The sequence below is a fragment of the Sturnira hondurensis genome, unplaced genomic scaffold, assembly GCF_014824575.4.
Source record: "Sturnira hondurensis isolate 20B ecotype Veracruz unplaced genomic scaffold, ASM1482457v3 Scaffold0014436, whole genome shotgun sequence".
Classification (NCBI taxonomy): Eukaryota; Metazoa; Chordata; class Mammalia; order Chiroptera; family Phyllostomidae; genus Sturnira; species Sturnira hondurensis.
The window spans coordinates 1,958,296-1,984,840 of NW_028087067.1; the positions used below are offsets into that span (position 1 = coordinate 1,958,296).

General features: G+C 53.3%; 1 protein-coding gene and 1 pseudogene across 1 annotated transcript in view; one reads left to right on the forward strand and one right to left on the reverse strand.

Moving 5' to 3' along the window:
- Positions 1-26,545, forward strand: part of CSMD1 (CUB and Sushi multiple domains 1) — a 775,017-nt gene that overhangs the window by 709,391 nt on the left and 39,081 nt on the right. Inside the window, exons 43-51 of the mRNA XM_037063399.1 lie at positions 3,243-3,420; positions 5,265-5,410; positions 6,123-6,203; positions 7,128-7,241; positions 7,854-8,042; positions 14,966-15,112; positions 17,703-17,891; positions 22,143-22,328; positions 25,697-25,891. Of these exons, the coding sequence (XP_036919294.1) occupies positions 3,243-3,420; positions 5,265-5,410; positions 6,123-6,203; positions 7,128-7,241; positions 7,854-8,042; positions 14,966-15,112; positions 17,703-17,891; positions 22,143-22,328; positions 25,697-25,891 (1,425 nt within the window). The remainder of the gene's footprint in view (positions 1-3,242; positions 3,421-5,264; positions 5,411-6,122; positions 6,204-7,127; positions 7,242-7,853; positions 8,043-14,965; positions 15,113-17,702; positions 17,892-22,142; positions 22,329-25,696; positions 25,892-26,545) is intronic.
- On the reverse strand, positions 10,521-10,624 carry LOC118999067 (uncharacterized; annotated as a pseudogene).

The window sequence follows — 26,545 nt, forward strand, 5'->3', positions numbered from 1 at the left end:
ATTCAGGACTCGATCCTATGCCAGGATAAATTTTAAAAAACCACAAAGATGAATCGATAGGCCTTGCCCTCAAGGAAATTACAAGGATATCAAAATGATGAGTGCAAAGATTTGTTGGGCAAACCCAGATGCATGTGGACAGTGCTGAGGGATTTCGGGTACAGAAGACGGAGTTTGCCTGGGAAGTGAGGGGGAGTCTGGCACGGGGGCCGCGGTAGCTCCACGGTGGCCCCACTGGGCTGTGGATTAGAGGTGGGCAGCATCTTACTATTTTCACCCTGGGTGTTTTCGGTGCCGCCTTCCCACACTGTACCAGCACCTTGCTTTGCGTTTGGAGCCCTGGTTCCTTTTCATGGCTTGAGGCACACACCCTGCTTAGCAACTCAGAGGCCGAGACTGTCCTCGGTCAGAGAAACAGTGGGAGCAAATGCAGCGTGTGGGAGCCCTCTTAGGAAAACGGTAGTTCCAGGCAGCTGTGCGCACCTGCTGAGGGGGTTCCGGGACACGGGGGGTCAGGCTGGGCAAGCAGACGGGCCCCTGGTCCGCGGGACGCCCGGCTCTGAGTGGCGCTCACTGCTCAGGAGCTTTGCCTAGCTGCCCGACTCTCTCCATCACTGGGGATTTTCACAACATCCAGTTAAAATAAATAGACCAAGGGCTTTGTTTACGAAGAGTGCCTATGGAACAGAAAGGTTGCTGCAAACCCGGTATTCCAACATTGTAAACACAGGAGCTTTGAGTGAAAACACCAACCGGGGGACCTTTGAAATGATAAACGTTTATTTCCGGCGGCAACAGAGGGAGTGGCGTCCAGCTGTGCTTTAATTTTGACTGAAGGAGGGAGAAAACACATCAGTGAACTCTTTAAATCGTGTTTTATCTGTATTTTTCCATCCTATACCATTAGAGAAATAACTATAGGAGAACTTGAGCTGTGTTTTTAAGATTATGTTAGCCTAATACAAATTTATTAATGTAAAAATCACTAATAGTGTGACTAAAGGCAGATGGACCATAGCATTTTAAAATTACTTTATAAAACTCAGAATAGCAGTTGTATATCCAATGTTTTTCCATGAAAACACTTAAAATTTTTTCATACCATTTTCCATTTTAAAATTCATATGTTTATATGTATAAATTATTTGACTTGCCAGGATTATTTTCTTTTCGCAGTTTTTACCAGAATCCTTCATATTCATATGGAGATGGAATACTTCTTGGCTTGAAATAAAAAATAGAATTAAGCATTTAATTAGCTTTCATTGCTTTTTTAAATCCCGTTTCCCAAGATGGAAATGACTGCTGGCTCAGCATTAGTTCACCAGTTTGAGGACACTAAATGTATCTTTTCTGATGCGGCTTAGAGGTGATGCCAGTTTCTGTAAATGCGTCAAATAGCATGTCTTCAAAATAAATAAATGAAAGAGTACATCTGAAAGTGGCGAGAAATTCAAGGCATTCCTAATTTCGCCAAGAACTAATAATTATACAGAAGCCACAGTTATTTTTTAAATGGGTTATAATTACTGAAATGTACTTTAAAAGACTGTGGTCAATTAAGTTACTAAGTGTAATTTGATCATTAAATCAGTATCTACGTTTACAAATGTAGCTCAAAAGTTTCAAACTTGTTGTTGACCTAATTAACCGCTTATCACCGAAATATTTGTGTAGATGCTCTTTTAAGGTCCTTTAAAAAGTTTAACCCCTGTCCTGTGACACCTCCCTTCAAAATGCATCAGCACCTTCAGTGGGGAGCCCCGGGGACAGGTAACTCCCAGACGACCTGCTGCGGGCAGTGTGTCACCAGTGCCTTTTAAACAGACAGATTTCATAAGCAGAAAACAATTCGGTTGCGTAACTGACACGAGCAATCCAGGCAGCCAAAGATAGGATACCACGTGCATACTTTTGGAAGGGAGGCCGATCAAGGCGGTTGATAAACACAGAAACGAACCTTCCCCAGACGTCCAGACTTGGGGATGTGTGTTTGGGCAGAGGAGACCCACTCACCCTGGGCCGGGGGTGGAGGGTGGTAGGAGAACAGGCAGGGTGAGCAACTGTCTGAGGTGCGGCTGGCAGAGAGGTGTGACAGTGTGACATGCCCAGGGCCACCAAGGGGCTCTGCCAAGTGCCCTGTGGCCCTTGGTTACAGGTTGTCGCCTTCTGTCTGCCTTGCTGGGTTGTCCATCAACATCTGCCTGACTCCGGACCCCACTGGGAATGACACTTAAATGTGCCCCCTTTTCTCCACAGCCCCTCCTTCCAACGAATTCACACCAACCTCACCAGGGTCGGTCCCCGTCACAGGCTCACAGGCACCTGTGTGGTCACCTGGGCAGGGCCTGCCACCCGCATTTCCTCCTCAGTCTTCCTCGTTGCTGAGTTGTTCTCTTTCTGTCTTTTCATGGGTATTGGCCTATTCACTCCCTCAGATTCCGCACCTTCAGTGGCAAGTCCTTAGAAGCCCCACAGGATTCACGCTGGCCACACACACTCACAGCGCAGCTGTTGGGTTTGGCTGCATTAAAAAGTCCGCGTGTCTACGACTGCAGTGCAGCGTGCCCCACGTTATTCTGCCAATACGTGGCGGGTTCACTTTTTGTAAAGAAAGAAAATCCTTGCCAGGGCAGCTGGGACTATCGATGTATCACGTAGGACAAACGTGGGCGGATCTGGTACTGCACTTCTTCCTGGAGCTGAGAGCCACGATGCGTGGCAGTGGGCCTGCAACCCACCACCAACATACGTTCGTCTCCATCCTCCACGCAGGTAGAACCACGAAGGAGTGATGACGTCTGTGTGTCACAGTGAACAGATGAAAACACCACTATTAGACAGTTTAAAGAGGCTTCGGAAATCTCACTTAAAACAAAATTGTTTCTTTTTAATGCGTAATTTCCACACAATCCACACAATACCAGTGCATTGTCAGCTCCGCAAAGGACACAGTGACTGAAGTTTTTTTTTTTTAATTGCACGGGGTTGAGTTTACCTTGAAGGTATCATGGCAGTTTGGCGAATATATTAAGTGAAACAGACAGCTTGGAAGCACCATTCCCCTGAGGCTTTAAGACTTTAGAGGAGTTATTTCGACCAAGTCGTCCCCGGGGAATACTTCACAGTCATTTCTGAGTGGGGCCACGTTGGCCGAGGGGCTGCAGGGCCCTGGAAGCGCTTCCCTGCGTCCTTTCTCGGGCTGACCGCCTGGCGCTTGCCTTCTCCTTGCCCCCCTTCAGCTCCCTGCGGCTACAACGTGACGGCACAGAACGGCACCGTCTACTCCCCCGGCTTCCCCGACGAGTACCCCATCCTGAAGGACTGCCTGTGGCTGCTGAGCGTGCCCCCGGGCCACGGGGTCTACATCAACTTCACCCTGCTGCAGACCGAGGCCGTCAACGACTACATCGCTGTCTGGTAGGGCCCTGTCCTCGCGGCCCAGCAGGGATGGTCACGGCCGCCCTCCCGTCCACTCGCAGGTCACCGAGGCACCAGGCTGCCTCGGTTGGGGGGGGTACGTGGACACCCAAGGGCGGACGTGCAGAGAACAAGCGTCATGTGACGTGGTGGGTCTGTGCAGCGTCACTGCGAATGCAGGGGAGCATCCCGAGGTCACTCGTAGTTTGACGTAGTTCAGGGTGGTCACTTTTCGGAAAGAGCAGCTGGCAGGCTCCTTCACCATCAGAAGAATGTTCTGGCTCTGGGACTCTGGACGGAGTGTCTGCATGGGGCCTCCCTCCCTCCCTCCACCCTTGGGAAACTCGGTGGAGAAGCACCCGGGAGGTGGGTGTGGGGCGCTCGGAGCCAGGATCAGGGCAGCGTGCTGCAGCTCCAGCCCCTTTCCAGGGAGCTGGGTGGCCTCCCGGGGTCCCTGAGAGTCCCCTTGGCTAAGCATGCCTACCTGTGGGAAGGGTTCTCCCCACCTTTGCTTCAGAGCTGAGAGGTTGTGGGAGAGCAGGAGATGCCATGGCCCTGTGACCCTGTGACCCTGTGATGGGCACAGGCAGAGGCCACCACCGAGTGTGGGGGTCAGGGGGCAGATCTGAAGAGCCAGGGTGTGCTTCTGGGGTAGACAGCCACCAACACCAGAGGAGTGATCCCAGTTAACACGGGGATGTGAGTGCATGTGTGCGCAGAAGTGTGCACAAGTATGTGCACGGGTGAGTGCATGTGTATGAGTGTATGCTAGTGTGAGTGTGTGGAGGCACATGTGGGAGTGTGGGAGTGCATGTGTGCACAGAAGCGAGTGCATGTGTGAGGGAATGTGTGAGTGTATGTTAATGTGAGTGCATGAGAGTGCACATGAGTGCATGCATGTGAGTGTGAGTGTGTGTGAGTGTGTGTTGGTGAGGCTGTGGTAAAGGTAGGACTGCTCCGCAGGCAGGAGAGCGCTAAGTCCCAGCAGCTGGACCATCTCAGGTGTGTGGAGCTGAGTGGAGGGACATGGGGAGCTCTGAGAGAGGCTGCGACCACCCAGGGAAGCAGGGGCCAGTCACCCAGGGCCTCACAGATCACACGAGGGACTTAGGGCTTCCTTCGAGAAGCCTGGCTGTGTCACTGAGGGGCTCTGAGGAGAGTCGTGAGAGCAGATCCTGGTCTCAGCATGCCCCGTCCCCCTTGGAGGGAAATGCGATTTCCGAGGGCAAGCAGACAACCTGGCCGCAGAGGGGCCTCCGGGTTGTGGAGGGACGGAGACCCTGGAATAGTGAGCTGACCGAGAGAAGCTCCCATTTCAAAAGCAAAACACCCACTAGCAGCCCGAACCAGCAGCATGACCCCACAGCAGTCCCCCGGACTGCCCCGTAGGTCTGGGAGGGAGAGCAGGGGTCCTCGCGGCTCACGGAGGTGGGCCGGCGCCCATGGGAGGCGCCGACAGGAAGTCCGGACAGCTTCGGGGGCGTCAAATACACATCCCGACGTGTCTGAGCACAGTGTCCGGTGGGTGGTAACACTTCATTCAGATTTCAGACGTAGTCCAATTCAGTAGCAAGGTCTCACCGCCCACGCCGTGGAACGTGGCGTCTACAGTGGGGACTTCCGAAAGGAAGCGGGTACGTGGAGTCACAGCACTGGCAGGTGTGTGTGTGGGTGGGACCACGTCTCCGACGCTCCCCGGACGGCCGGCTGTGAATGAGCGTGTGCGGCCGGCTGGGTGTCCCCGGGAGTGCACACCGACCACGCGCCTGGAGCCCAGGGGTGTGGTCTGTGGCTTTGTGGACGCTGTGTGGGCGCCTCTGGCTCAGACGCCCCTGTCTGCGCAGGGACGGCCCCGACCAGAACTCCCCGCAGCTCGGGGTCTTCAGCGGGAACACGGCGCTGGAGACCGCGTACAGCTCCACCAACCAGGTGCTGCTCAAGTTCCACAGCGACTTCTCCAACGGCGGCTTCTTCGTGCTCAACTTCCACGGTCAGTGGGCTTTCTCCCTCCGAGGGGACAGAGAGTGTCACCTGGTTTTGCTCTGGCCCTGGCCGGCGCCCGAGAGGGTGCCCTTGCGTGCGGTTCCTGCGTTCCCAGGGGCCCTCTTGTGCCTCGGGGCGCCTTTGTTATTCGAGCCACCCCCAGCTGTGTTTTCCGGGGAAGCGTGGACTCCAAGAGAAGTGGGTTGTAAAGGAAACTCGGATGCACGGCCGGTGAGCTTCGTGTGTCCGCACCCACCTGTGTCGTCCCGGGTGGGGCGAGGGCAGCCCCCGGGGTCTGGAGAATGAATGCTCACTAATTTAGGAAAAACGTGTTGGGGTTCCTTGCCTGTCCAGAGGTGTGCCAGCACGGGAATCCCGGGCACGGAGGCAGAGACCTCGTGGCATCTGAGTGTGGGCCTGGAGTGAGGCCGTCGCAGGCCATTCCTCATGCAGATTTCCTCGTGGGGGGAGGGGGCTGTGCTCCCAGGTTCCCGTCTCGAAAGTGCATGCCTTTCTCTTTGATGTCAGATACTCCTAGACATTAAACTAGCCTGTGAGCGTGGGTGCTTGAGGATCTTACAGAACCGTGATTTACTAATAAATACAGACCTATATTTGAGCGCCTGCGTGTTACAACAGCGTAAAAAGGACGCCTGCTTAATGATCTTGTGGATTCAGCACATGTAATTGTGGTCCTGTTTTTTTCATAAACCGTTTAGCATTTCAACTCAAGAAGTGCCAGCCTCCCCCAACGGTCCCGCAGGCAGAGATGCTGATGGCGGACGAGGACTTTGAAATCGGTAACGTGTTTCTCGTCACGAGCTCGTTAGCTTCGCCCCCTCTCCCCACCCACCCTGCCGGGACGGGGCTGAGATGCGGGAGTCAGGCAGAAGCAGCCCTGCGGCAGGCGGGCTGCACGCAGAGCTCACACGTCGGGCAGCTGCACGCCCCTTTCTCGTGGCCGTGATTTCTGGTTCCTATGATGGGAAGTTGGTCTTTTCGCTCTGAGCACGTTTCCCCAGAGTACACATTTTTTTTCTCTTGAGTAACGTTTACTGAGGAACCAGATCCATGTGTTGAGTTAGGGCCACACGACCGCAGACTTGAACGCCGTCATCCGTGGCCACAGTAACGATGAGGGTGACCCTGGCCTTTCTTGGACACTGGGGGGGCATGTCCTATGATACGAGTTAGAAATTCTGTTTGTCCTTTCCTGTCGGTGGCCTGTTTCCTCAGACACCCCTCAGGCCCCCCGTGTAGGTTTGCAGGTCAAGGTGGCCCAGGGTTCCTTGGTCCCAGTTACAGGCACCCCGTCCTGCAGGCACCCCACTGCCCTGTAAGGCCCCTGGTCGAACCACGGGCCCCCAGTTCTCGAACGCTCAGAACGGCTGAGTTGGGGGACTGGGGGCCACTAGGCCTTGCCAGAGCGTGAAAGCCATTCTGTCTCCCAGCCTAAAGGTCCAAGGGACCGTTTCACTGTCACGCCCCGTCACCCTCAGGGAAGGGGGAGGGACAGCGACGCATTAGTCATTTCTGCCCCAGATGCGGGCTAAGCTGCAGAGGCTTTTCTGTAAATGAGGAGCAGAAATGGCAACGTTTCATTGAGCAGTCAGAAATGAGGACGCGTGTGGGTTCAGGGGCGGTCTGCCTGGGGGCTCCCCGGGCTGGGCCCCGAGTCGAGATCAGAGGAGAGACATCGCCAACTGTTCCCTGGCCTCTTCCAGGTGACTTTGTGCGGTACCAGTGCCACCCGGGGTACACGCTGTCTGGGGCCGACACGCTCACCTGCAAGCTTCGCACCCAGCTGCAGTTCGAAGGCACCCCCCCCACGTGCGAAGGTACGTGTGCCCACGGGGACAACCACGAGACGCATTGTTGTGGGGAAGCTGCCAATGACCAGGTGCCCACAGCCTCGGCCTTCGGAGTCATCTGAATAGTTTCCATGGAGGAGTGTTCAAGGTTGATGCGAAATTTGATGCAGAGCCGTTGCTCTGCTGGCTCAGTCATTTTGAATGTGGCGGCCACACAGCACACATGCTCACTCAGCGGTGTCTACTGCCCCCACCGACTAGTGCAGTGAAGTTTGCACATGTGCATTCCAGTGCGCTGTCCTTGGCTGCCAGGTCACATCGATGGCATGCACACTGTTCTCTCTATATTAGCAATGGCTGGACTTTCCCCAGACAGACCTGGTACACGTGTGATGCTCCTCTCACATGCTCCACGTGCACACGTCTCTTGTAGGTCGCAGGGCAGTGTTACAGTGTTGGTCTCTTGTAGGTTGCAGGGCAGTGTTACAGTGTTGCTATTAGCAAGCCCCGGCCTCCGGCTGCGTCTGCAGCCTTCGCTGAGCACAGTCCGAGCTCCCTCCCCTCCCTGGGGCACACGGGACCGATGCCCACGGAAGTCGGCGTCGCCTGGCTAAGGACAACTTTCCCTTTTCTCCTTAGCACAATGCCCAGCCAACGAAGTCCGCTCGGAGTCGTCGGGGGTCATCCTCAGCCCTGGCTACCCGGGCAACTACTTCAACTCCCAGACCTGCTCCTGGACCATCAGAGTGGAGCCGGGCTACAACATCACCATCTTCGTGGACAACTTCCAGAGTGAAAAGCAGTTCGACACCCTGGAAGTGTTCGACGGTGAGTTTGCCTCGCCCGCCCACGTGACCTAGCCAATGAGGTAGAACGCCCTTGTAGTGTTTTTGTCACGCGAGAACGTGGATATAGTTTTGAGTCAAATGGCACCATCCCCCCAGACAGGAAAGGAGTTCCTCTTGCACTCACTGTGCAGCCTCAGAAATCCGGCACTTTGTCAGCCGTTCACAGGTTGTTAGTGTTGCAAGTTTCAAACAATCAGAATACGGGTGACACTCAGGAAGCATGCAGACCTGCTTGGACCCTCGCTGGCTCCTGAATGTGGGTCCAGAACAGGACTTTTCTTTTTGTCATTAAAATGACAAAAAATTTTATTTTTTTCTCCTTTTTACAAATTTTTTTATTGTTGTTCAATTACAGCTGTCCCTATCCCCCCACCCCGATCACTTTCCCCTGCCCTACCCACACCCACCTTCCACATTCAGTCTTCCCCACACCTTGGGTACTTTATACTTGTTCCATGACTTGCCCCTTCCCCTCCTTTTCCTTGTTATCTTCCACCCTCCCATCTGGTCACTGTCAGTTTGTTCTTTATTTCTATGCCTTCATTTCTATTTTACTTGCTTGTTTGTTTTGTTGATTGGGTTCTACTTATAGGTGAGATCATATGGTTTATTTGTCTTTCATCACCTGGCTTATTTCACTCAGCATAATGCTCTCCAGGTTCATCCATGCTGTCACAAGAGGTAGGAGTTCCTTCTTTCTTTCTGTTGCATAGCATTCCATTGTGTAAATGCACCACAGTTTTTTGATTCACTCATTTACTGATTGGCACTTAGACTGTTTTCATGACTTAGCTTTTGTAAATAATGCTGCTGTGAACATCGGGGTACATAGGTACTTTTTAATTGGCATTTCAGGATTCTTAGGGTATAATCCCAGCAGTGGAATTGCTTGGTCAAGAAGCAATTCCATTTTTAGTTGTTTGAGGAAATTCCAAACTGTTTTCGATGCTGCTTCATCAGTCTGCATTCCCACTAATAGTGTACTAGGGTTCCCTTCGTTCCACAACCTTCCCAGTACTTGTTTGTTGATTTGTTGATCATGGCCATTCTGACCTGTGTGAAGTGGTATCTCGTTGGGGGTTTAATTTGGTTTTTTGTTTGTTTGTTTGTTTGTTTAATTCTTGTTCAAGTACAGTTTTCTGTCTTATATTCCCAGCCCTGCCCCGCACCAGTGCTCCCCACCTCCCTCCCATTTCCACCCCCCACCTTAGTTATTGTCCATGTGTCCTTTATACTTGTTCATGTGAGTCCATCCCCTTTTCCCCTGTGATTCTCTCCCCTCTCCCCTCTGGTCCCTGTCAGCCTGTTCTGTATTTGAGTGTCTTTGGTCATATTTTGCTTGCTTGTTTGTTTTGTTGTTTAGATTCCTGTTAAAGGTGAGATCACATGGTATTTGTCTTTCACCGCCTGGCTTGTTTCGCTCAGCATAATGCTTTCCGGTTCCATCCATGATGTTGCAAAGGGTAGGAGCTCCTTCTTCCTTTCTGCAGCATAGAATTCCATTGTGTAAATGTACCATAGTTTTTTGATCCAGTCATTTACTGATGGACATCTAGGTTGCTTCCAACTCTTGGCTATCGTAAATTGTGCTGCTATGAACATCGGGGTGCATAGGTTCTTTTGGATTTGTGCTTCAGGGTTCTTAGGATATGCTCCTAACAGTGGAATTGCTGGGTCAAAAGGTACGTTCATTTTTAGTTTTCTTAGAAAATTCCATACTGTTTTCTGTAGTGGTTGTACCAGTATGCAATCCCACCAACAGTGAACTAGGGTCTCCTTTCCCCCACAACCTCTCCAGCACTTGTTGTTTATTTCTTTGTTTATGATAGCCATTCTGACTGGTGTAAAGTGGTATCTCATTGTGGTTTTAATTTGCATCTCTCTGATAGCTAGCAATATCAAGCATCTTTTCATGTGTCTCTGGATCCTCTGTATGTCCTCCTTGGAGAAGTGTCTGTTCAAGTCCTTTGCCCATTTTTTAATTGGATTGCTCATCTTCTTTGAGTGGAGTCGTGTGAGTTCTTTGTATATTTTGGAGATTAAACCTTTGTCTGAGGTATCATTGGCAAATATGTTTTCCCAAACAGTTGTTTCTCTTTTTATCTTGATACTGTTTTCCTTAGCCACGCAGAAGCTTTTAATTTTGATGAGATCTCATTTATTTATTCTTTCCTTTATGTCCCTTGCTCTAGGGGATGTATCAGTAAAAATATTGCTGGATGGAATATCTGAGATTTTCCCGCCAATGCTCTCCTCTAGGGCTTTAATGGTTTCACGGCTTATATTTGAGTCTTTTATCCACCTTGAATTAATTTTGGTGTATGGTGTAAGTCGGTGCTCGAGTTTCATTTTTTCGCATGTAGCTGTCCAGTTCTCCCAACACCATTTGTTGAAGAGGCTATCTTTACTCCATTTTATGTTACTGCCCCCTTTGTCAAATATTAATTGACTGTAGAGCTTTGGGTTTTTTAATATATTGTCCTCGGATAGAGGACGTATCAGATATTAAACTGATAAGAACAGATACTACACTTGATCTTAGCCAAAAAGCCGAGAAGTGACCAAGTACAGTTTTCTGTCTTATATTCCCAGCCCGGAACCAGACTTCTCTCTGTAAGAGTCATATTGATTTAGAGGGCGTTTTAGGGAATTGGAGATTTAGGAACTAACGATGCTTTATTCAATCTAATATGTCACTAGCCATATACAACTGTGATGGCTCACAGAGGTTTTCACATGACGAATGCTGTGGAGCCTTTAAGGAGTAATTGTTTAAAAATTAGCCTCAGACATTTTTCACAATTCTGATCAGCCTTTTCACATCACAGTGCAATGCCTGGAAAGTAAAGTGTGGTTGAATTGTCGATTTGAAATGAAACTGATATTCATATTTTGCTTCATCATACCCCAGAAAAGGAGACCAACATACAATTATGGCTGTGCATAATGACAGGGTTTTCCCATGTTTTTACAGACTTGTCATTGCCTTAGATAAATTACAATCAAGTCAGTGAAAATAAATAATTACTGTAATTGGTTCTGAGTGTGTTAGTACGCCTCTTACTGACTGGTGAATGTGATACCACATTGCTCATACGGGCAGACCCCACATGAATTGATCTGTGTGTTTCCCCACACGAATGGATCTGTGTGCTGAATTGGAAATCAAATGTACACTTACAGGATCAGAGGACTGAAGAAGAGTGTTTTCCTTTTCAGAGGGTTTTGTGTCCAGTAGCCTTCCCTTACCCACCTTCTCGCAGACGACCGCGGCCCAGGAATATTAAGTGGAAAACTGTACAAACAGACAACGTATGAGCGGTGGGCTGCACTTTCTCCACAGTAGGGTGATGGGCTCTCGCACAGCCCCGCTCACTCTGCTTGGGACATGCGACAGCCCTGCGTCCAGCGTCTCCATGCGCTACATACAATATACGCTCCTCACCCCATCTGTCACTAAGCAGCCGTCTGGGTGGCCAGACCGACGATGCTGGTGCCTCATTCCTGTCACCCTTGTTTTCTTTAACGATGGCCTCGAAGCACAAGAGCGGTGATGCCAGTGGCCCAGATGTGCCCAGAAGACCACAAAGCACTTCCTTCCGGTGGAAAGCGTGTGTGTTGGGAAAACAGGGTGCCCACAGGGTCCAGTCCCACCCCCAGCATCCATAGGGGTCTGTGCTCCCCACAGGTGAGGGGCTGGCGGTCTCTTAACACACAGACTGTTGATGCTATTCCCCTCGGTCTTCGGGAGGAAGGGAAGAAGTGAGCTAGCCAGGTGCAGACTCGGCTCTTTTTTCAGTGAGGAGCCAGGAGGGCGATTCTGAGGCCAGTTAGGTGTCTGAGAAATAAAACAGGTGAGCAGCCCACCGCAGGGAATGTGTGTGTCTGTGCATGTCCACATGTGTGTCTTTGTATGTGTATGTCTGTACATGCATATTCCTATCATGCTGTCTATCACAGGATAGACTTAATAATTACGTTAGATTTGTGGACCTCCCTCTGGCCCACCTTAGTTGAATTAGAATTCAGCTGACCATCCTCTATATTGTTTACTGTCAGGAGGGAAGTCATTATCGATAATTTGTGCTTTAAATGCATCTGATTTGACCTCCCCCACATTGAGGACAGATTACACCCCTCGTAAACCACCAGCGAAATAGATAATGGAGACAATGTCAAAGCAGTTGCTGTCGAAATGATCATAGACCTGTGACGGGGTGTGTTTTTGTCTCAAAGATTTTCCCATAAAAGGAAGGGTCCGCGTCTCCTGGGGGTGTCTTCCAGGTGCTGGCAGTTTCCTTTCAGCAAATGTCGCATTCACTGTGTGTCTTTCTCTGCTTTTGTGAGCCTGGGTTTGTTTTATAGCTCACGGGTGGAGAAAAATGTCGAATATGTTGATTTCAAACTTTATTAGCCTAGGAGTATCTTACTTCCTACAGTTCCCACAGTAGATGTTTCTCAGTTTAAAAAATAAACTTGCATCATTATGGATCTCAGTCCTGAAGGGCGTCAAAATACAGACCGTGGGGTTACTAGTAAAGGCCCAGTCGTCTCCACCTAGGAAGGGGGAGCAGAAATGTGCATCTCACTTGCCCCCCCGGGCTTGGCTGGCCATGCATTTTCTGGAGCTGCCCTGGGGGAGGTCAGTTCCGAGACAGCCAAGGGAGCAGGTGGAAGCGATGAAAGCTCGGTGTTACATCACCGGTGCCTGGAACTTCACTCTTGAGCTCTGTCCTTTAGCATGACATTTTCGGCTTTTGTAAATTCAGATTAATTATTCCCCAGCAGCATCTATTTTTAGAATGCGCATCGGCTCCGTGGCCAGCAATACCAAGAAAACCGCCCTGTCCCGGGAAGCTGGCCCCGGGACAACCTCCCACTTTCAGGAGCGTTTCACCCGCCGCCTTGGCCATGACGCAGCACCACCCTTGTCTCCGACAGGCTCGTTGGGTTCTGATTCCGAGGGACACGCTAGCCCAGAGCCGGCAGCTTGGGCTGCTCGCACCACCGCCATTTACTTCCCACTGTTCTGAAACAGGAGGTCGAGACCCGGGGGCGGGCAGGGCTGGCTCCCCCGGGGCTCTTCTCCTGGGCATGTGGATGGATTGTCCTCTGTGTCCTCACATGGGTGTCCCTCTGCGTGTTCTCTGTGTCCTCACATGGGTGTCCCTCCGTGTGTGTCTGTGTCCCCTGCACCTCTGCTCATGAGGGCCCTGCTGTCGAATCGGGTCCCACCCTAGTGGCCTCAGTTAGCCTCAATGATCTTTTTAAAGACGCTGTTTCCCAACAGTCGTTCTGCGGTCCTGAAGGTCGAAGGTTAGCACCTCAGCATGAATGTGGGTGGTGGGGAGATGAGACAGTCGGCTCATAACAGCTTTGTGTGGACCCAAATCGCTAGTTCCGTTTTGGGCGTCATGCCGCGAATGAACCTGCGGTTTCTCGACCTCGCAGCCCGAGTAAAACGTCTCCGTACGGTCCTGCAGACGCGTCACTTGACCTCTTAAGGCCACAGCCTCCTTCTCATGACATGTTTCCTGGGCAGGAGCAGTGTAGTGAAGGAAGGCCATGAGGCTTTCAGACCAGAGCCAGGTCAGGTTCACTAACAGCAGATGAGACCCCCAGGCCAAGTTCACTAACAGCAGATGAGACCCCAGGTCAGGTTCACTAACAGCAGATGAGACCCCCAGGCCAAGTTCACTAACAGCAGATGAGACCCCAGGCCAAGCTCACTAACAGCAGATGAGACCCCCAGGCCAAGTTCACTAACAGCAGATGAGACCCCGGCAGGGTGACGGCAGCTCAACATCTGGCTCCTCTCAGGAAATGACATTGAGTCACGATGGTGATGCACAGAGCAGAAAGAACGACGGGCTCCATTTGCTTTTGTAAAACACTTTTTTAAAATAAAAAAATGTAAATGTAGGTATGAACTCATTACTGGGTGTAATAAGTGTTAGGATTTCATTAAATTTACCTTTGTCTGTTTGGGGTTTTGTTTTTTTAAGGAAGCCAGGAATGCAGATAAATTCAGGGGACACCCCCTGCCCCCGCCGCGTTTGACTCCCGCCGCACCCCTCGCAGAGGTGTCAGCACCATGTCACGTGCTCGTGCCCGTCCTTGTCGTCCCTCCTCCCTGCCGCCCTCCCAGTCACCTGCCCTGCGCCCTCCTCTGCCGTCTGTGTGCAGACACACACTCACACGTGCCAAGCATTGTCGACTCTCGGACGCTCACCCAGCGCCTGTCATTTTACACTGACCCGCAAGCGGACTTCTTCAGTCATCGTGGGCTGGGTCAAGAATCCCCTGAGACGCGTTCGTCTCAGTGGTTGATTTAAATGCCGTCTAGAATTCCTCTTTCATAGCACTTGCCATTTTTTATTTAAAGCTCCGGGCTACTAGTCGAGATCTAAATCTCGCCACGAGAAGCGAGGCTGGAATACACGTTCTGCCATGTGAATGATGATTCTGCACGTGTGCTGAAGTTTGCAGAAATAGAATTAACCCTTCGGTTTTCCTGGGTGTCACCAAAGCGCCCTCCAAAGCGACCATGTTCGCGCGTAGGGCCACCCTATTCACGGAATCTTCCGTTGTTCCTAATCCATGCAAGGATGTAGATACTCCTGGTGATAAAAATTACTTTTATTTTTTCAATTACTCCTGTTTGATAGATAAGGTTCACTTGATGTAAGTATTATGCTGGTAACGGCATGCGCACCTGACATTGTTCTGGCTGGTTACTTTTGTCGGGGAATGCAGTTGCTGTGATAGTCACAGTTTTTTTTCTTCACCTTGGAAATAGATACCTGCATGTTGTACATTGACACTCCAACGTGACGGAAAGCTGGACTCCGTCTGCCTGCTGTGCATGCCCTCTGAGCTCTGTTCCTCCTCTGTTTCCGGCAGGGCCTTCCGGGCAGAGCCCCCTGCTGGTCGCCTTGAGCGGGAACCACACGGAGCCCCTGAATTTCACGAGCCGGGGCAGCCAGCTGTTCCTCCGCTGGTCCACCGACCACGCCACCAGCAAGAAAGGCTTCAGGATCCGCTACGCAGGTGAGCGGGGCTGAGCGTTTCAACAGAAATGAAGCGAGCCACATCACATTAAACAACGTGATAGACGTGAATAATGTGAGCCTAAGTTTCGAAGGTGAACAATAAGCTGCAATAGCAATAATAAGATGGGAAATTCTCTGAGTGATATTTCTAAATGGATTTAGGGAAGAGCAATTACTGGTTAATCACTTAATGTATTGCTCACATCAAACACCACTGAATTGCATGTCATGGGAAGCAAAGACATTCCCCCCAAGACATAATTACATAAATCAAATTTAAAATATGTCGAAATGCTAAGGGAACAAGCAAGAAGATATAATCATCGTGCTATTAATTTTATAAGTGAGAACATAACTATCAACATGTGGTTTTTCATGGGTCACCCGTCTGCATGCTTCTTCATCTTCATATGAAATGCAGACACTGTATAAGTGACACGTGGCACGTCGGGCCCTGCGCACACCTGTCAGTGTCATCGGAGCCCCCACATGTTCCCGCTGCCCTACAAGAGCTGCAGACACACGATTTAAATTTCTGATGTGTTTTCATGACGAAGCAGAAAACCTCAGCGTTTCTCAGTTTCCCGGACTCGGCAACAGCAGTGGGCACAGCCGAGACAGGCTCCCTAAGGCAGGTGCCTGCGTGCACCCTGGACTGAGTGGCTTCTCCCACTGCGGGGCGGCGGGGCACAGGCCCTCGGTGGCAGTTTTCGTGGTCTGTGATGAGCCACTATCTGAGGGAAAAACAGGAAAATGTCAGAGGAAGTTCTCAGCTCTCTCTCCTCTGGCTGGTGAAACGCTGGGAGGCTCCAAGGCTTTGAAAGGCCCTCGGGGGGAGGACAATGGGCGTGGAATTCGCTTTCTCCTCTGGGAAAGCTGCTGGTTCCCCTGCCTGTCAAAGTCACGATTCTTTACACAGTTCAGTGCAATGACTCTCTTTCTCTCAATGTGTGACGAAGGTGTGGGGCCTTCAGCCATCAGAATATTACATTCTGAGTTAGGCTGTTATTTCAGCATATTCCTGTCTCTTAATTTTTAAAATCCCGCCCCCGACATGGATAACTAAAGCTACTGCAAGATTTTCACTGACCCGAAGTAGTGCCTTTTCTTCAGAGGTCTGCTCAAACCCCAGGTCTGGAAAAGAACCTTAACATCTGCCTCAGTGTACGAGTCACGAGACCCACTGGGTGGCGACGGCGAGGAAGAAGCTATGGCACCGACGGGAATGTCACATTCCTCACTTTTGTCCGTTTTAATGATGCATTTTCTTCATGTTGAGAATTGTTTTGTTTTAAATATGGAGCCCAAGGCAGCGGCTCCTCGTTTCTCATCCCCGTGACTCCGGAGCTCCTATAAGTGGGGGGCCAGCCTCGCAGAGACCAGTAAGGACCCCCACGTGACCCTTCCGTGTATTTCTGTACAATATTTTCATCACAGCCCTGGCTGGTGTGGCTCAGTGCATTGAGCACCGGCCTGCAAACCAAAGGGTCACCAGTTTGATTCCCAGTCAGGGCACATGCCTGGGTTGTGGGCCAGGTCCCTATTAGAGACCTCACAAGAGGCAATCATACATCAATGTTTCTCTCCCTCTTCTTCTCCCTCCCTTCCCCTCTCTGAAAATAAATAAATAGAATACTTTTTAAAAAACACTATTTTCACCAGAAAGTCAGGCTTCACATTGATTGACAGTTGCAGGCAATCCCGACTAGAAGGTAAGAGACTGGACTCTTGGCTCTAGGTGGGTTTTTTGTGTGCTCTTTGTTCTCTGTGAAACCTGTTTTTTCAGAGACGTGTAAGAGTCACAATGAAAGTGAGAGATACAGAGGTTTCCCACAAATGTGTAATGTCATCTGTTCATCATCACAGCCTCGCACAGAGCCAACTCGCTGCCCCAAACCCTCTGGGCTCCCCTGTGCACCCCTCCCCCCAGCCCTCCAACCCCTGACCGTGTCCCCACAGTCTCGCCTTCTCCAGGATGTCACAGGATTGGACTCACGCAGCGTGTGGCCTTTTCAGGAATATTGGCTCCTTCCCTCCGTCACATGCATGTCAGGTTCCCCCACGTGTCTTCCCGGCTTGAGACCTCATCTGTTCTCAGTGCTGATTCTGTCCCACTGTCTGCAGGGACCTCGGTTTGTGTGTCCGTCACCCACTGAAGGGCGTGCCAGTTGGCTCAGAGCTGTGGCCGTTCTGGGGGAAGCTGCTGTGCACACGCGTGTGCAGGTGTCTGTGTGGACATAGCTTTCAGTTCCTTTTGGGAAACACCAAGCAGCCCAGGTCAGGGACCTTATGGAAGGAGCGGGTCCGGTTTCCTAAGGAAACCTCCAGTCGCCCTCAGGGTGGCCTCCTGTCTGCGCTCCCGCCCGCGGGGAGTGAGCCACCTGCCACTCCATGTCTTCCTGGCCTGCGCGGTCTGGGGAGATGTGTCACAGCAAGCACACACACTGTCGTGACTTCTCACTGCTTACACAACAGAGGCATTCGCTCAGCTCACTCTCACCGAGCGAGGGAAATGCCCGGCACTGAGGATTGGTCCGTGTTGTTCTGGTTCTGTCCGTGTTGACATGTCTGTGTTTCCGTGCCCGCAGCGCCTTACTGCAGCCTGGCCCTCGCCCTGCGCAACGGTGGCGTCGTGAACAGGACAGAGGGCACGCTGGGGAGCCGAGTGCAGTACTTCTGCAAGCCCGGGTACCGGCTGGTGGGCAGCAGCAACGCCACCTGCCGGCGGAGCCCCGCGGGCGTGTACCAGTGGGACGCGCCGGCGCCCCTGTGCCAGGGTGAGTGGCGCGGCCTGTCCTCCTCCGTCCATTCCTCCTGCTCTAAGCTCGCTCCAACGGCTCCCGGAGCCGTGACTGTGGGTAGAAGGTAAGGAAAAGTGGAGCGTGCGTTTAGGAACCCTTCCACAGACTAGGCACACGACTCTGACGTGGACACCGGCCTTGGCCCAGCTCCACGGCCGGCACTCAGAAGACGCTGAACGTTCACGAGGTGCCGACAGAGTCCTTCTCAGAGTCCTTGTGCTGCATTTTGAAGTAAAAAGCAAAAAAGGTGTTCTCTAATTCAGATTCAAAACAACTTTTCTTGACAGGTGAATTATTTAAAAAGTCAGTCACTAATACTGACTTTCCTTATTTTAGTGTAAAAACGCATTGTTTGAGCTTTATCCAGCATATTTTATTTTCTTTCAGTCTTTTAAATCGGGCTTGTTCAAGTTGATTTCATTGTTTTATGTCTTTTTTACATTTTTTCTTTCATATGCATAAAAATCAGAGTTTCAAAGATGGCATTTTAATTTTTCCTCAGAGCTCTTTGAAGCTATGACGTTCTTGTAGTTTTGTCTTACTGAGATTTCTGTTCATCGTGAAAGATACTGGCTTTTGAAAGCTGATGGTGGTTTATAAACATCCTCACGCCGGCTCCCCCTCCCCCCCTCTGTGATTGGACAGCGGATGTACCGGTGCTGCTCCGGGAGACGGAGGTTGGCATCTGCCCCACCCACTGCGCACGTGGCTGTACCCGCGGGGCGGGGTCAGACGCCAGGCCTTCGGTGTTCGTGCCCTTCCTCTGGAAATTCTTTACTAGAAGATAAACGGGCAGGTCCAATACTCTCGTTGCATTAGGATTGATGGGGTTTTTTTCTCCTTTTGAAAAAGGAAACAAAACAAACCTATTGTTTCAAAAGAAAAACTGGTTTTCGTTTTCTTCAAATGCTCTGTTACTCTCTGCGTGTGACTTAAAGCCACCTGTTCCGAGTGCAGCCTGTGGGGTTGCCAAAGTGTCCTTTGGTGGACAGAATGCCAGCGACAAAAGCAGTGGCCTGAACAGTGGCCCTAGGAAAGCAGGACTGGCGGGCGCTCCTGACACCCTGGGCCAAGGCCGACTCCCACAACAGAGCCTTCGGGGACTGTGCTCTTGAGGGCAAAGCCCAGGAAGAGACCGGGAAGAGACCCTCGTGCTGAGGGACATGAGGCCAGGGGCAATCGAGGCAGCTGGGAGTCCATCTTCCGGACACATCAGGTGTTCAGGAAGTCATTGCCCGAAGGGACAGGTGGCATTTCAAGGAAGACTGGAGAAGAAATCCCAGGGTGCCTGGGGCAGTTTGCTCTGATCTTTGGCCTTCCCGTCCTTCTCCCAGCTCCTCCCCAGAAGTTAGTGAATGCTGAACAAAATGACCCCTCAATAGAAATTATGCACAAAACAAACAAACAAACAAAAGTCCTTCTGAGGTCCTTGTAGTTTGGGCTGAAGAATCGGAGAGAGGGCGGAGGCGAGCAGCGTGTCTCGGCCCGACTTGGCCCCCAGAGGTGAGCAGTCTGGACACAGACCAATCCAACCAGCAAGTTCCAGACGGAAAACACCAGGATCTGGCGGAGGCAACGTGGCCGGGCCACGTCCTGCCACCAGGCCACGCTCTCCCAGAACAGTGCTTCTGCCAGGAACCCAGGAGGGTTTGTAGCCGGCACCTGGAACACTCCGGACAGGAGTCACAAATTGGATAGGAGGCTGCGCTGATGGTCGCCTGTAAGTGGAAAGACGTGTAGCGGGCGAGATGTAGTTTATCAGCCTCAGAGAACGGTTTCCCCCACTCTGACCTTTTTAAATTGCTTCTCTCGGAAAGCCAGTTTTGGTTTTTATGCCCCTCGATAAAGCCGGGTGCACCTTCTGTCCTCGCGGCTTCATTTCCCGCCGCAGAGCAGGGGCCTCCGCCCAGCAGCTGTCAGGCTATCAGGACGCCGATCTTACTTATCTGGAAGACCCGAGGTTTTCTGTGCCAGGGCAGAGGCCCAGCGAGCCGGCGGAGCATCGCTGCCGGGCCCCGTGTGGAGGGCAGCCGATGCTGGACAGCTGTCTGCTCTGAAGCCGTACGACCCTCAGAGCCAGAGGCTGGGGGAAGCCACGGCTTCACCTCGAAGTTGACTTTGTTGGTTATGCTTTGCTTGCAATTTGCTGGCTTTGAAGAATCAGAGAAATGGTTTCTCATAAGCACATGATAAGCTTCTGCTCATAAAGCTGAACATGAAGACAGAGACTTGGCCAGTTGCCTGTGCTCTGCTAGGACAAGCGACAGGGCTGACACAGAGGATGCAGATGGACGGAGCGAGAGAGGGCTGGACCGGAGGGGCAGCTGGGGTCCCCCCACCCCCCGCTCAGGGGCTGGGCTGGGCCTGTGAGTCTCGAATCCTTGCAGCTACACAGCATCTACCAGAAGAAAACCATTTTGGTGGTGGTGGTGGTGTTTTAATGTTTAAAATAGCATGATATTCAAAACTTAGGAGGGTAGGCTTGGCCTCCTGGCATAAGTGAATTAATTGAATCATTTCATAAATCGTAACAGCTTTTACTGGTGAGTGTGCGAGCGGTGGCAACTGGGTGTTCATTTTTCCCGAAAACACTTACTTGTTCCTATGAAATGATTGGGCTCCCCTGGGCCCTGGCAACAGCACGGTGCTTCTCAGAATTCAAATAGGTTTTAAAAATGTCAAATCATGTCATGACATGTAAGCAAACATGTATACATGAGTGTGTGTATGTGCATATACATTATGGGCATTATATTAGCTATGCTCCACGTTGCAGCGTCCCGAATCCACACGGTTCCTAAAGCCAGAGCGTGCCAAACCCAATTAAACCTCGTGGAAGCTGGCCCTTCCCCCAGCGGCCCCCGGTCTTCTGGTGGCATTTCCGTTGACTGATGCTGGGACAGGATCTGCCCTCCAGGACATTCCGATGCCCCTACAAGTCCGACCTTCCGCTGTAGTTAACCACTTGTGTGCTGACCCCCTGGGTCACCTGCCCTTGCCTGGCTTCTTGGCTAATTTCGAATTGACAGATGCTGTTTCCTTCTTCCTCCGGCTACAATGTGCTAAACATATCCGAGAGGTTTAGGGCAGCTGCAAAAACTCCTCAGCTGAATCCTCGTGCCCTGCGCTTTACGTCTCAGCCCTGCTGCCCATCTGCTTGCTGCAATTACAGGGGTGAATGAACACACGAGCCAACCTGCAGGTGCCAAGGCACCCCATTTTCTCCTGTCAGAGTACATGCAAACTCTCTCCACTGGGCTCTGCAGCTCCCCACAGGAGTCGGCGTGGGGAAACTAGCCATCTGAACTTGAAGTTCACAGTGTTCCCAGCTGAAATGTGGGCTCAGTAAACAGAGGCCCTTCATCTCGTCGTTGCCGAGCGTCTCGGGCAAGTTCACCCGGCCTGGGCTCACGCTCTCGGGGGTGACACCTTCCCCCAGGCCCTGTTTTTTACGCCCTACCAGAGCTTCAGCCATTTAACCGAAGAATTTATTCTTGCCTCGCACTAGATAAGCCTGGTCAGAGCTGGTCCATTTAAGAAGGAAGGGTTTTCACTGACTTGTCCCGTGTTTTTCGGACTTCCTTCCTTGCTCACTGCATCTTCGTGCCCAGCCTTTCCCGTCAAAGCGACGTGTGCACACCTCTGGGACCAGCCTTCCAGTCTAGGGGTCTTCCCTGAGCTCTTCCCCACCGTATCGCAGTCCCTCAGGCCCCGCCCCCCGACAGATAACTGACAAATCTTAGAGGTCGTCACTGTAGAGGAGTTGGTGGTCTCAGCTATGTTATTGGCCTTGAACAGAACTTCCAGGAAAGGGAGTCACTGATGGTGGGGGTGGGGGCAGCAAACGGGGGGGGGGGGCTGAGGTGGCGACCAACTACTTAAAGCCCCGGGACTCAGGAGCATCAGTGACTTGTGGTTGTGAAGGTATCGTTGTGTCCTTTCTCCGACCTTCAGCCGAGGAGGGGTGCTACACGTTGTCTCGCTCCTCTGTGAAACGCGTCGGGGGGGCTCGAACTGCGTCCCAGCTGCCAGACCTGGCCCCCAAAACACTACCCAGAGGGCATTTTGTGCTGATCGCTTTTGTGAAGTTTCAAGTGCCTTAGCCCGTAGGACACGTGTGCACTTGTGCCACCTGTGGCCGGTGTATGGAGTGTGTGGAGTGAACAGTAGGGGAAGGCACGCTTCACACCACCTGGCCGGAGTGACCCTGCCTTGTTCCCCCCCCAGCTGTGTCCTGCGGGATCCCAGAGCCCCCCGGAAATGGCTCCTTCTCGGGGAACGAGTTCGCCCTGCACAGCAAAGTGACCTACGAGTGTGACGAGGGCTTCCGGCTGGACGCGGGCCACCCGGCCACTGCCGTGTGCCAGGAGGACGGGTCGTGGAGCAACAGGGGGCAGCCGCCCCCCTGCAAACGTGAGTGCCGTGTGCAGTCGCCCTCCGCCCCAACCCTGACACCACACCAAACCCTGCCACTGGTGACAACGCACGCCTCGCACACCTCGCACACCTCACACAGCTCGCACTCTTCGCACGCCGGGGAGCTGCTCAGGCAGTGCAATCAGTCACCATAACACCCCGTGGGGAAGCGTTTCATTGTATGAACCCGCCCCTTGGCTGTCCCCACTGCCAGATGCACGGTTGTCTGGTGACAGTTGGATTTGATACCAGTGCTCTGGCATCATGGAGACACAGGCGGTGGGTAACGTTCCCACCTGTACCAGGACGCATGCTGGTGCTTTGACACCTGGCCGCCACGGGGTGCTCCTGCAGCCGCTGTGAAGTGCCCGCTGGCCCTGTCCCGCACACTTTCAGTGATCTCGGCTGAGACGTCAGCTGAGCCAGGCTGAGGAAGGCAGGCCCAGCCCCCCTCCCCAGTCTCATGCCCGGTCACCACATGCAAACTGGAAACATCATCGAAGTGCACACGAAACTCACAGCCTGGGGATCCATCCCTGCCTTCCCAGGTGGGTCCCTGGACGCTCTACAGAGGCCGCAGAGACCGAAGGTCAGTGTAGTGTGGGCAAGATGCACAGGGACCCTGGGAGGTGTCCCGGCACGGTCCAACCCTTCCCCCGGCCACCAAGATTCAACCGTGCCCAGCGCAGCCTGGGGGACAGAGGGGCGGGTAGAGGCCACTGCGCAGGGAGAGACTCCCAGGGGCCTCTCCTGGCACTGCCCGGTGGTGACTCTAGCACCCCGTGGCGTCCGTGGGAGGGGGGCAGCGGCTGAAGGCCGTGCCCATGCTGTGTCCTCACCCAAAGCGTCGTGGGGGCTTGGGGTTCTCTCTGCACTGATGACATGCAAAGCCCCAGGGCTCCACCATTACAGGGGCACGTCAGCCCGCCACTCGCAGTCGGCTGGGTTCCGCTGGGCGCGGTGCTGCCGTCTGCTCTGTGTTGCTCCATTCCAAGGAGCGCGGGCGCCTCCGCCCGGCTGTTCGTGTTTGAGCAGCCGCGGCGGCGGAAAGTGCCGCTCGGTCCCCTGATACACGTCAGGTGTGGAGTTTGCACTGAAGGTCTCAGGAGGGTCAGCGCAGGTGTGGTCTCCCAGTGGCCTGCACGGCCCCCCGTTTGCGGACGTACGAGTGATCGTCATTCAATCTCTAAGAAGCATAAACTCCACCAGGGCTGGTGTGTCTGTCCCCTTGGTTGGCAGCTGGGTCTTTATAAATACTGGTAGGACGAGGGAACCAACATCTCGCCTCTGTCGAAACAGCTGAGGAAGCCGCCTTCCCACACAAACAGGAAGTTGCCACAGTGCAATCGGGGTGACGTGTGACCTTGACAGGTTCGTGCCGTGTTGGCCGAGTCCTTGAGGACCAGTGCTCCTTACTAGGCCGAGGGGGACGGGCCCATGTGGCCACGCCACAGAGACGCAGGCCCAGGGCACGCAGTCCGAGCGCGGAGCCGCCCTGGGCACCGGAGCTGGGCCCCACTGGGCGCACCCGGGTTTGAGGAACCGGGGCTCCGGGGGCCGGGAAGGCCGCTCTGCACGGCTGCCGACCTCGAGCCAGCGATGGTCCTCACTGCTGCCTCGACGGGCTGAGCTCTAGATCCTGTTCAGTGGGAGTGCACAGACATCTTCACCTTCCCTGGAGCAGCTCCGAACCTGCAGCCCTGCAGCGGCGGGACGAGCGGCACGAGCTCTCACCTCCGCGTGCGCTGCCGGCTGAGGTGTCTCGGCAGAAAGCTGGGGTGCTGTGCCCTCCCTTTGCCACCGTCGCGGCGTCACCCCAGCAGAGCGTTTCCACGTAGCTCTCACTCACAGGCGCAGTTTCTGAGGGGAAGGTGGGCTGATGCGATGTGCGATACTATGCACTGGATCAGAAGCATTTAGACACGTTTTGAGGGCTGCGGGAAGAAAGGGTTCGGCATTGGGATTTTAGTTTGGGAATTTCTCAAGCCTGTTCTGCATGCGACCCTTTAGCTGTGGAGACTCAGAACAACACACACACTAAATAGAGTTTAGTTGTTCTGTATCAACATCATCAAAATGCTAAAAAAAAATAGAGGGTGTGACACCGACCCCACACTCCCAGTCTGGAGTGTGCGTCTCACGCAGCTTCCGAAGCAACCACCCCCTTTCCCCCAGAAAAGGTGACCCCAGAAACGCTGGGGTTCAGAACACACTCTCTGGAACCCCGACCCCGGAAAGTGTGTTTCTTCGGGACCTGGCGCAACACATAAACGAAAGGGAGAGAGACAGCCAGACAGACAGGACAGAAAGCTCCACGGAGCGTTCAGAAGTGGCTGAAGAAGCCGCTTTCTGAGGAGAGCCGTGGACGATGGAAATGCCACGCGCCTCCGCCGTCAGCCCACACGTGAATGGATGAGACACGGAGCTTGAATCCACTCTCGGGAGAGCGGCACCGTTTCCATCCAGGCCAGACGTCGGTCTAACTCCTCTCGTCCGATCACTCAACCGGTCGTTTTCCATCATTAAGGAAGAGCTTTCACGTCGAACTCAGATCCCAGAACCAGGACGAGTGCCGAGCAGCGTTTGCCGTGTGCAGAGTGAACGGGGTTTGAATGTGGGTCTTGTTTTCTTGTGGGAATCAGACCGCACTGGCAAAGTTCGCCGTGAAGGTGCGCGTCGGGCCGGAGCGCCCGGCCCATGTATGTGTTCCTTGGGGTCCACGCTGGTGGCGGCGGCAGCGCGGGGCTGTGAGTGCGGTCGCCGCTGCTGTAACCGGTGCTGGTGCCCTTGACCGTGGCCCAGTCTGACTCCAGGCCTTTCTCCCAGGGTGTCGGCAGACGACCGGCTTTGACACCAGGGGCCCGTTTCTCTGCACGGTGTCAGTGCCGTGTGCACACATGTGACCCCATGGGCACACGCCTGACCCCACACGCACACTCGTGACCCCATCATGTTTCACGGGGAGGAAGGCATGTGCTTTTCTGAGAGTCACTGTCTGGGCTGTTGGCAACTCCGAGATGCTCAGAGAGCTCAGAGGGACAGAGTGTGAAGGGCATTTTTATACGTGTGTTTGTTTCCTGGGAGAAAGTCCCACCTTTCCACGCACACGTGCCTGCGTCACTGGCTTGTCCCTTACATGGAGGTCTCCACATGAGGTCCCCATACATGCTGAGGTCCCCATACATGCTGAGGCTCCGGGCGGCACTGAGCACGTGGGACCACAGCGGTGCTGAGAGAACCCGACACCACGGGGACCACCTCCGAGTTGCCCGGCCAGACCAGGCGCAGGTGGAAGGGCTTCGCCACCTGACGTGACCCCTCGAGGAACAAAAGGGTGACTGACATGTGGCCTGCTTCCCTTCCAGCGGTGACCTGCCCTGGCATCGAGGCCCAGCTGTCCGAGCATGTCACCTGGAGGCTGGTGTCAGGGGCCCTGAACGAGTTCGGGGCCCAGGTGGTTCTGAGCTGCAGCCCCGGGTACTACCTGGAGGGCGGCCGGCTGGTGCGGTGCCGGGCGGACGGGACGTGGAGCGCCGGCGAGGAGAGGCCACGGTGCAGAGGTGAGTACGGGGCGTGCCCCCCCCTCCGCCCCCAGGAGGCAGCCCTGCAGGTCACACGTGGGTGCTGCAGGTCCTGTAGATTCCTGGTGGGGGCGGGAATCTCTTTAAACGACAATGAAGAATGTGTGTGGTAGGCAACACTCTTAAGGTGTAAAACTGCTGGATCGCATGGGAAATGCCGTCTTTTCCCGGTGAGTGGTAGTGCTTTGTAAGCTTCGAAATCAGTCCCAAATCCAGGCCGGCGTGTGTTCCAAAGGACGGCCCGTCCTGCGTGCAGCGGCTGCTTGGCCTTCTCCTTAAAACCCCGGGAAACCGCATTTGCGCCGAAGCCACTGTGCTCCCCAGGACCGACTGTGTTCGGTGGGGGGCGTTATTCCCGCAGGGACGAGGCAGGCAGGGTGTCGGGTCGGTTTCATAACACAGATGGACAAGCAGGAAAGCAGCGTCACTGCTGTTCGGAGCGCAGCTCGATCCGGGCGCGTCGAGTAGACAGCCTTGAGTTGCTGATCCGAGGGAGATTGTCACGCCCAGAAACAAGTGGTCAGGCCTTCATCGCGCTGCCTGAGCGCACAGCCCAGGAAGGATGAAGCCAAATGAAGACGGGCAAAGAACGAAGAACGGGTGTGCTGCCTACTCCTTGGAATTCAGCGTTTA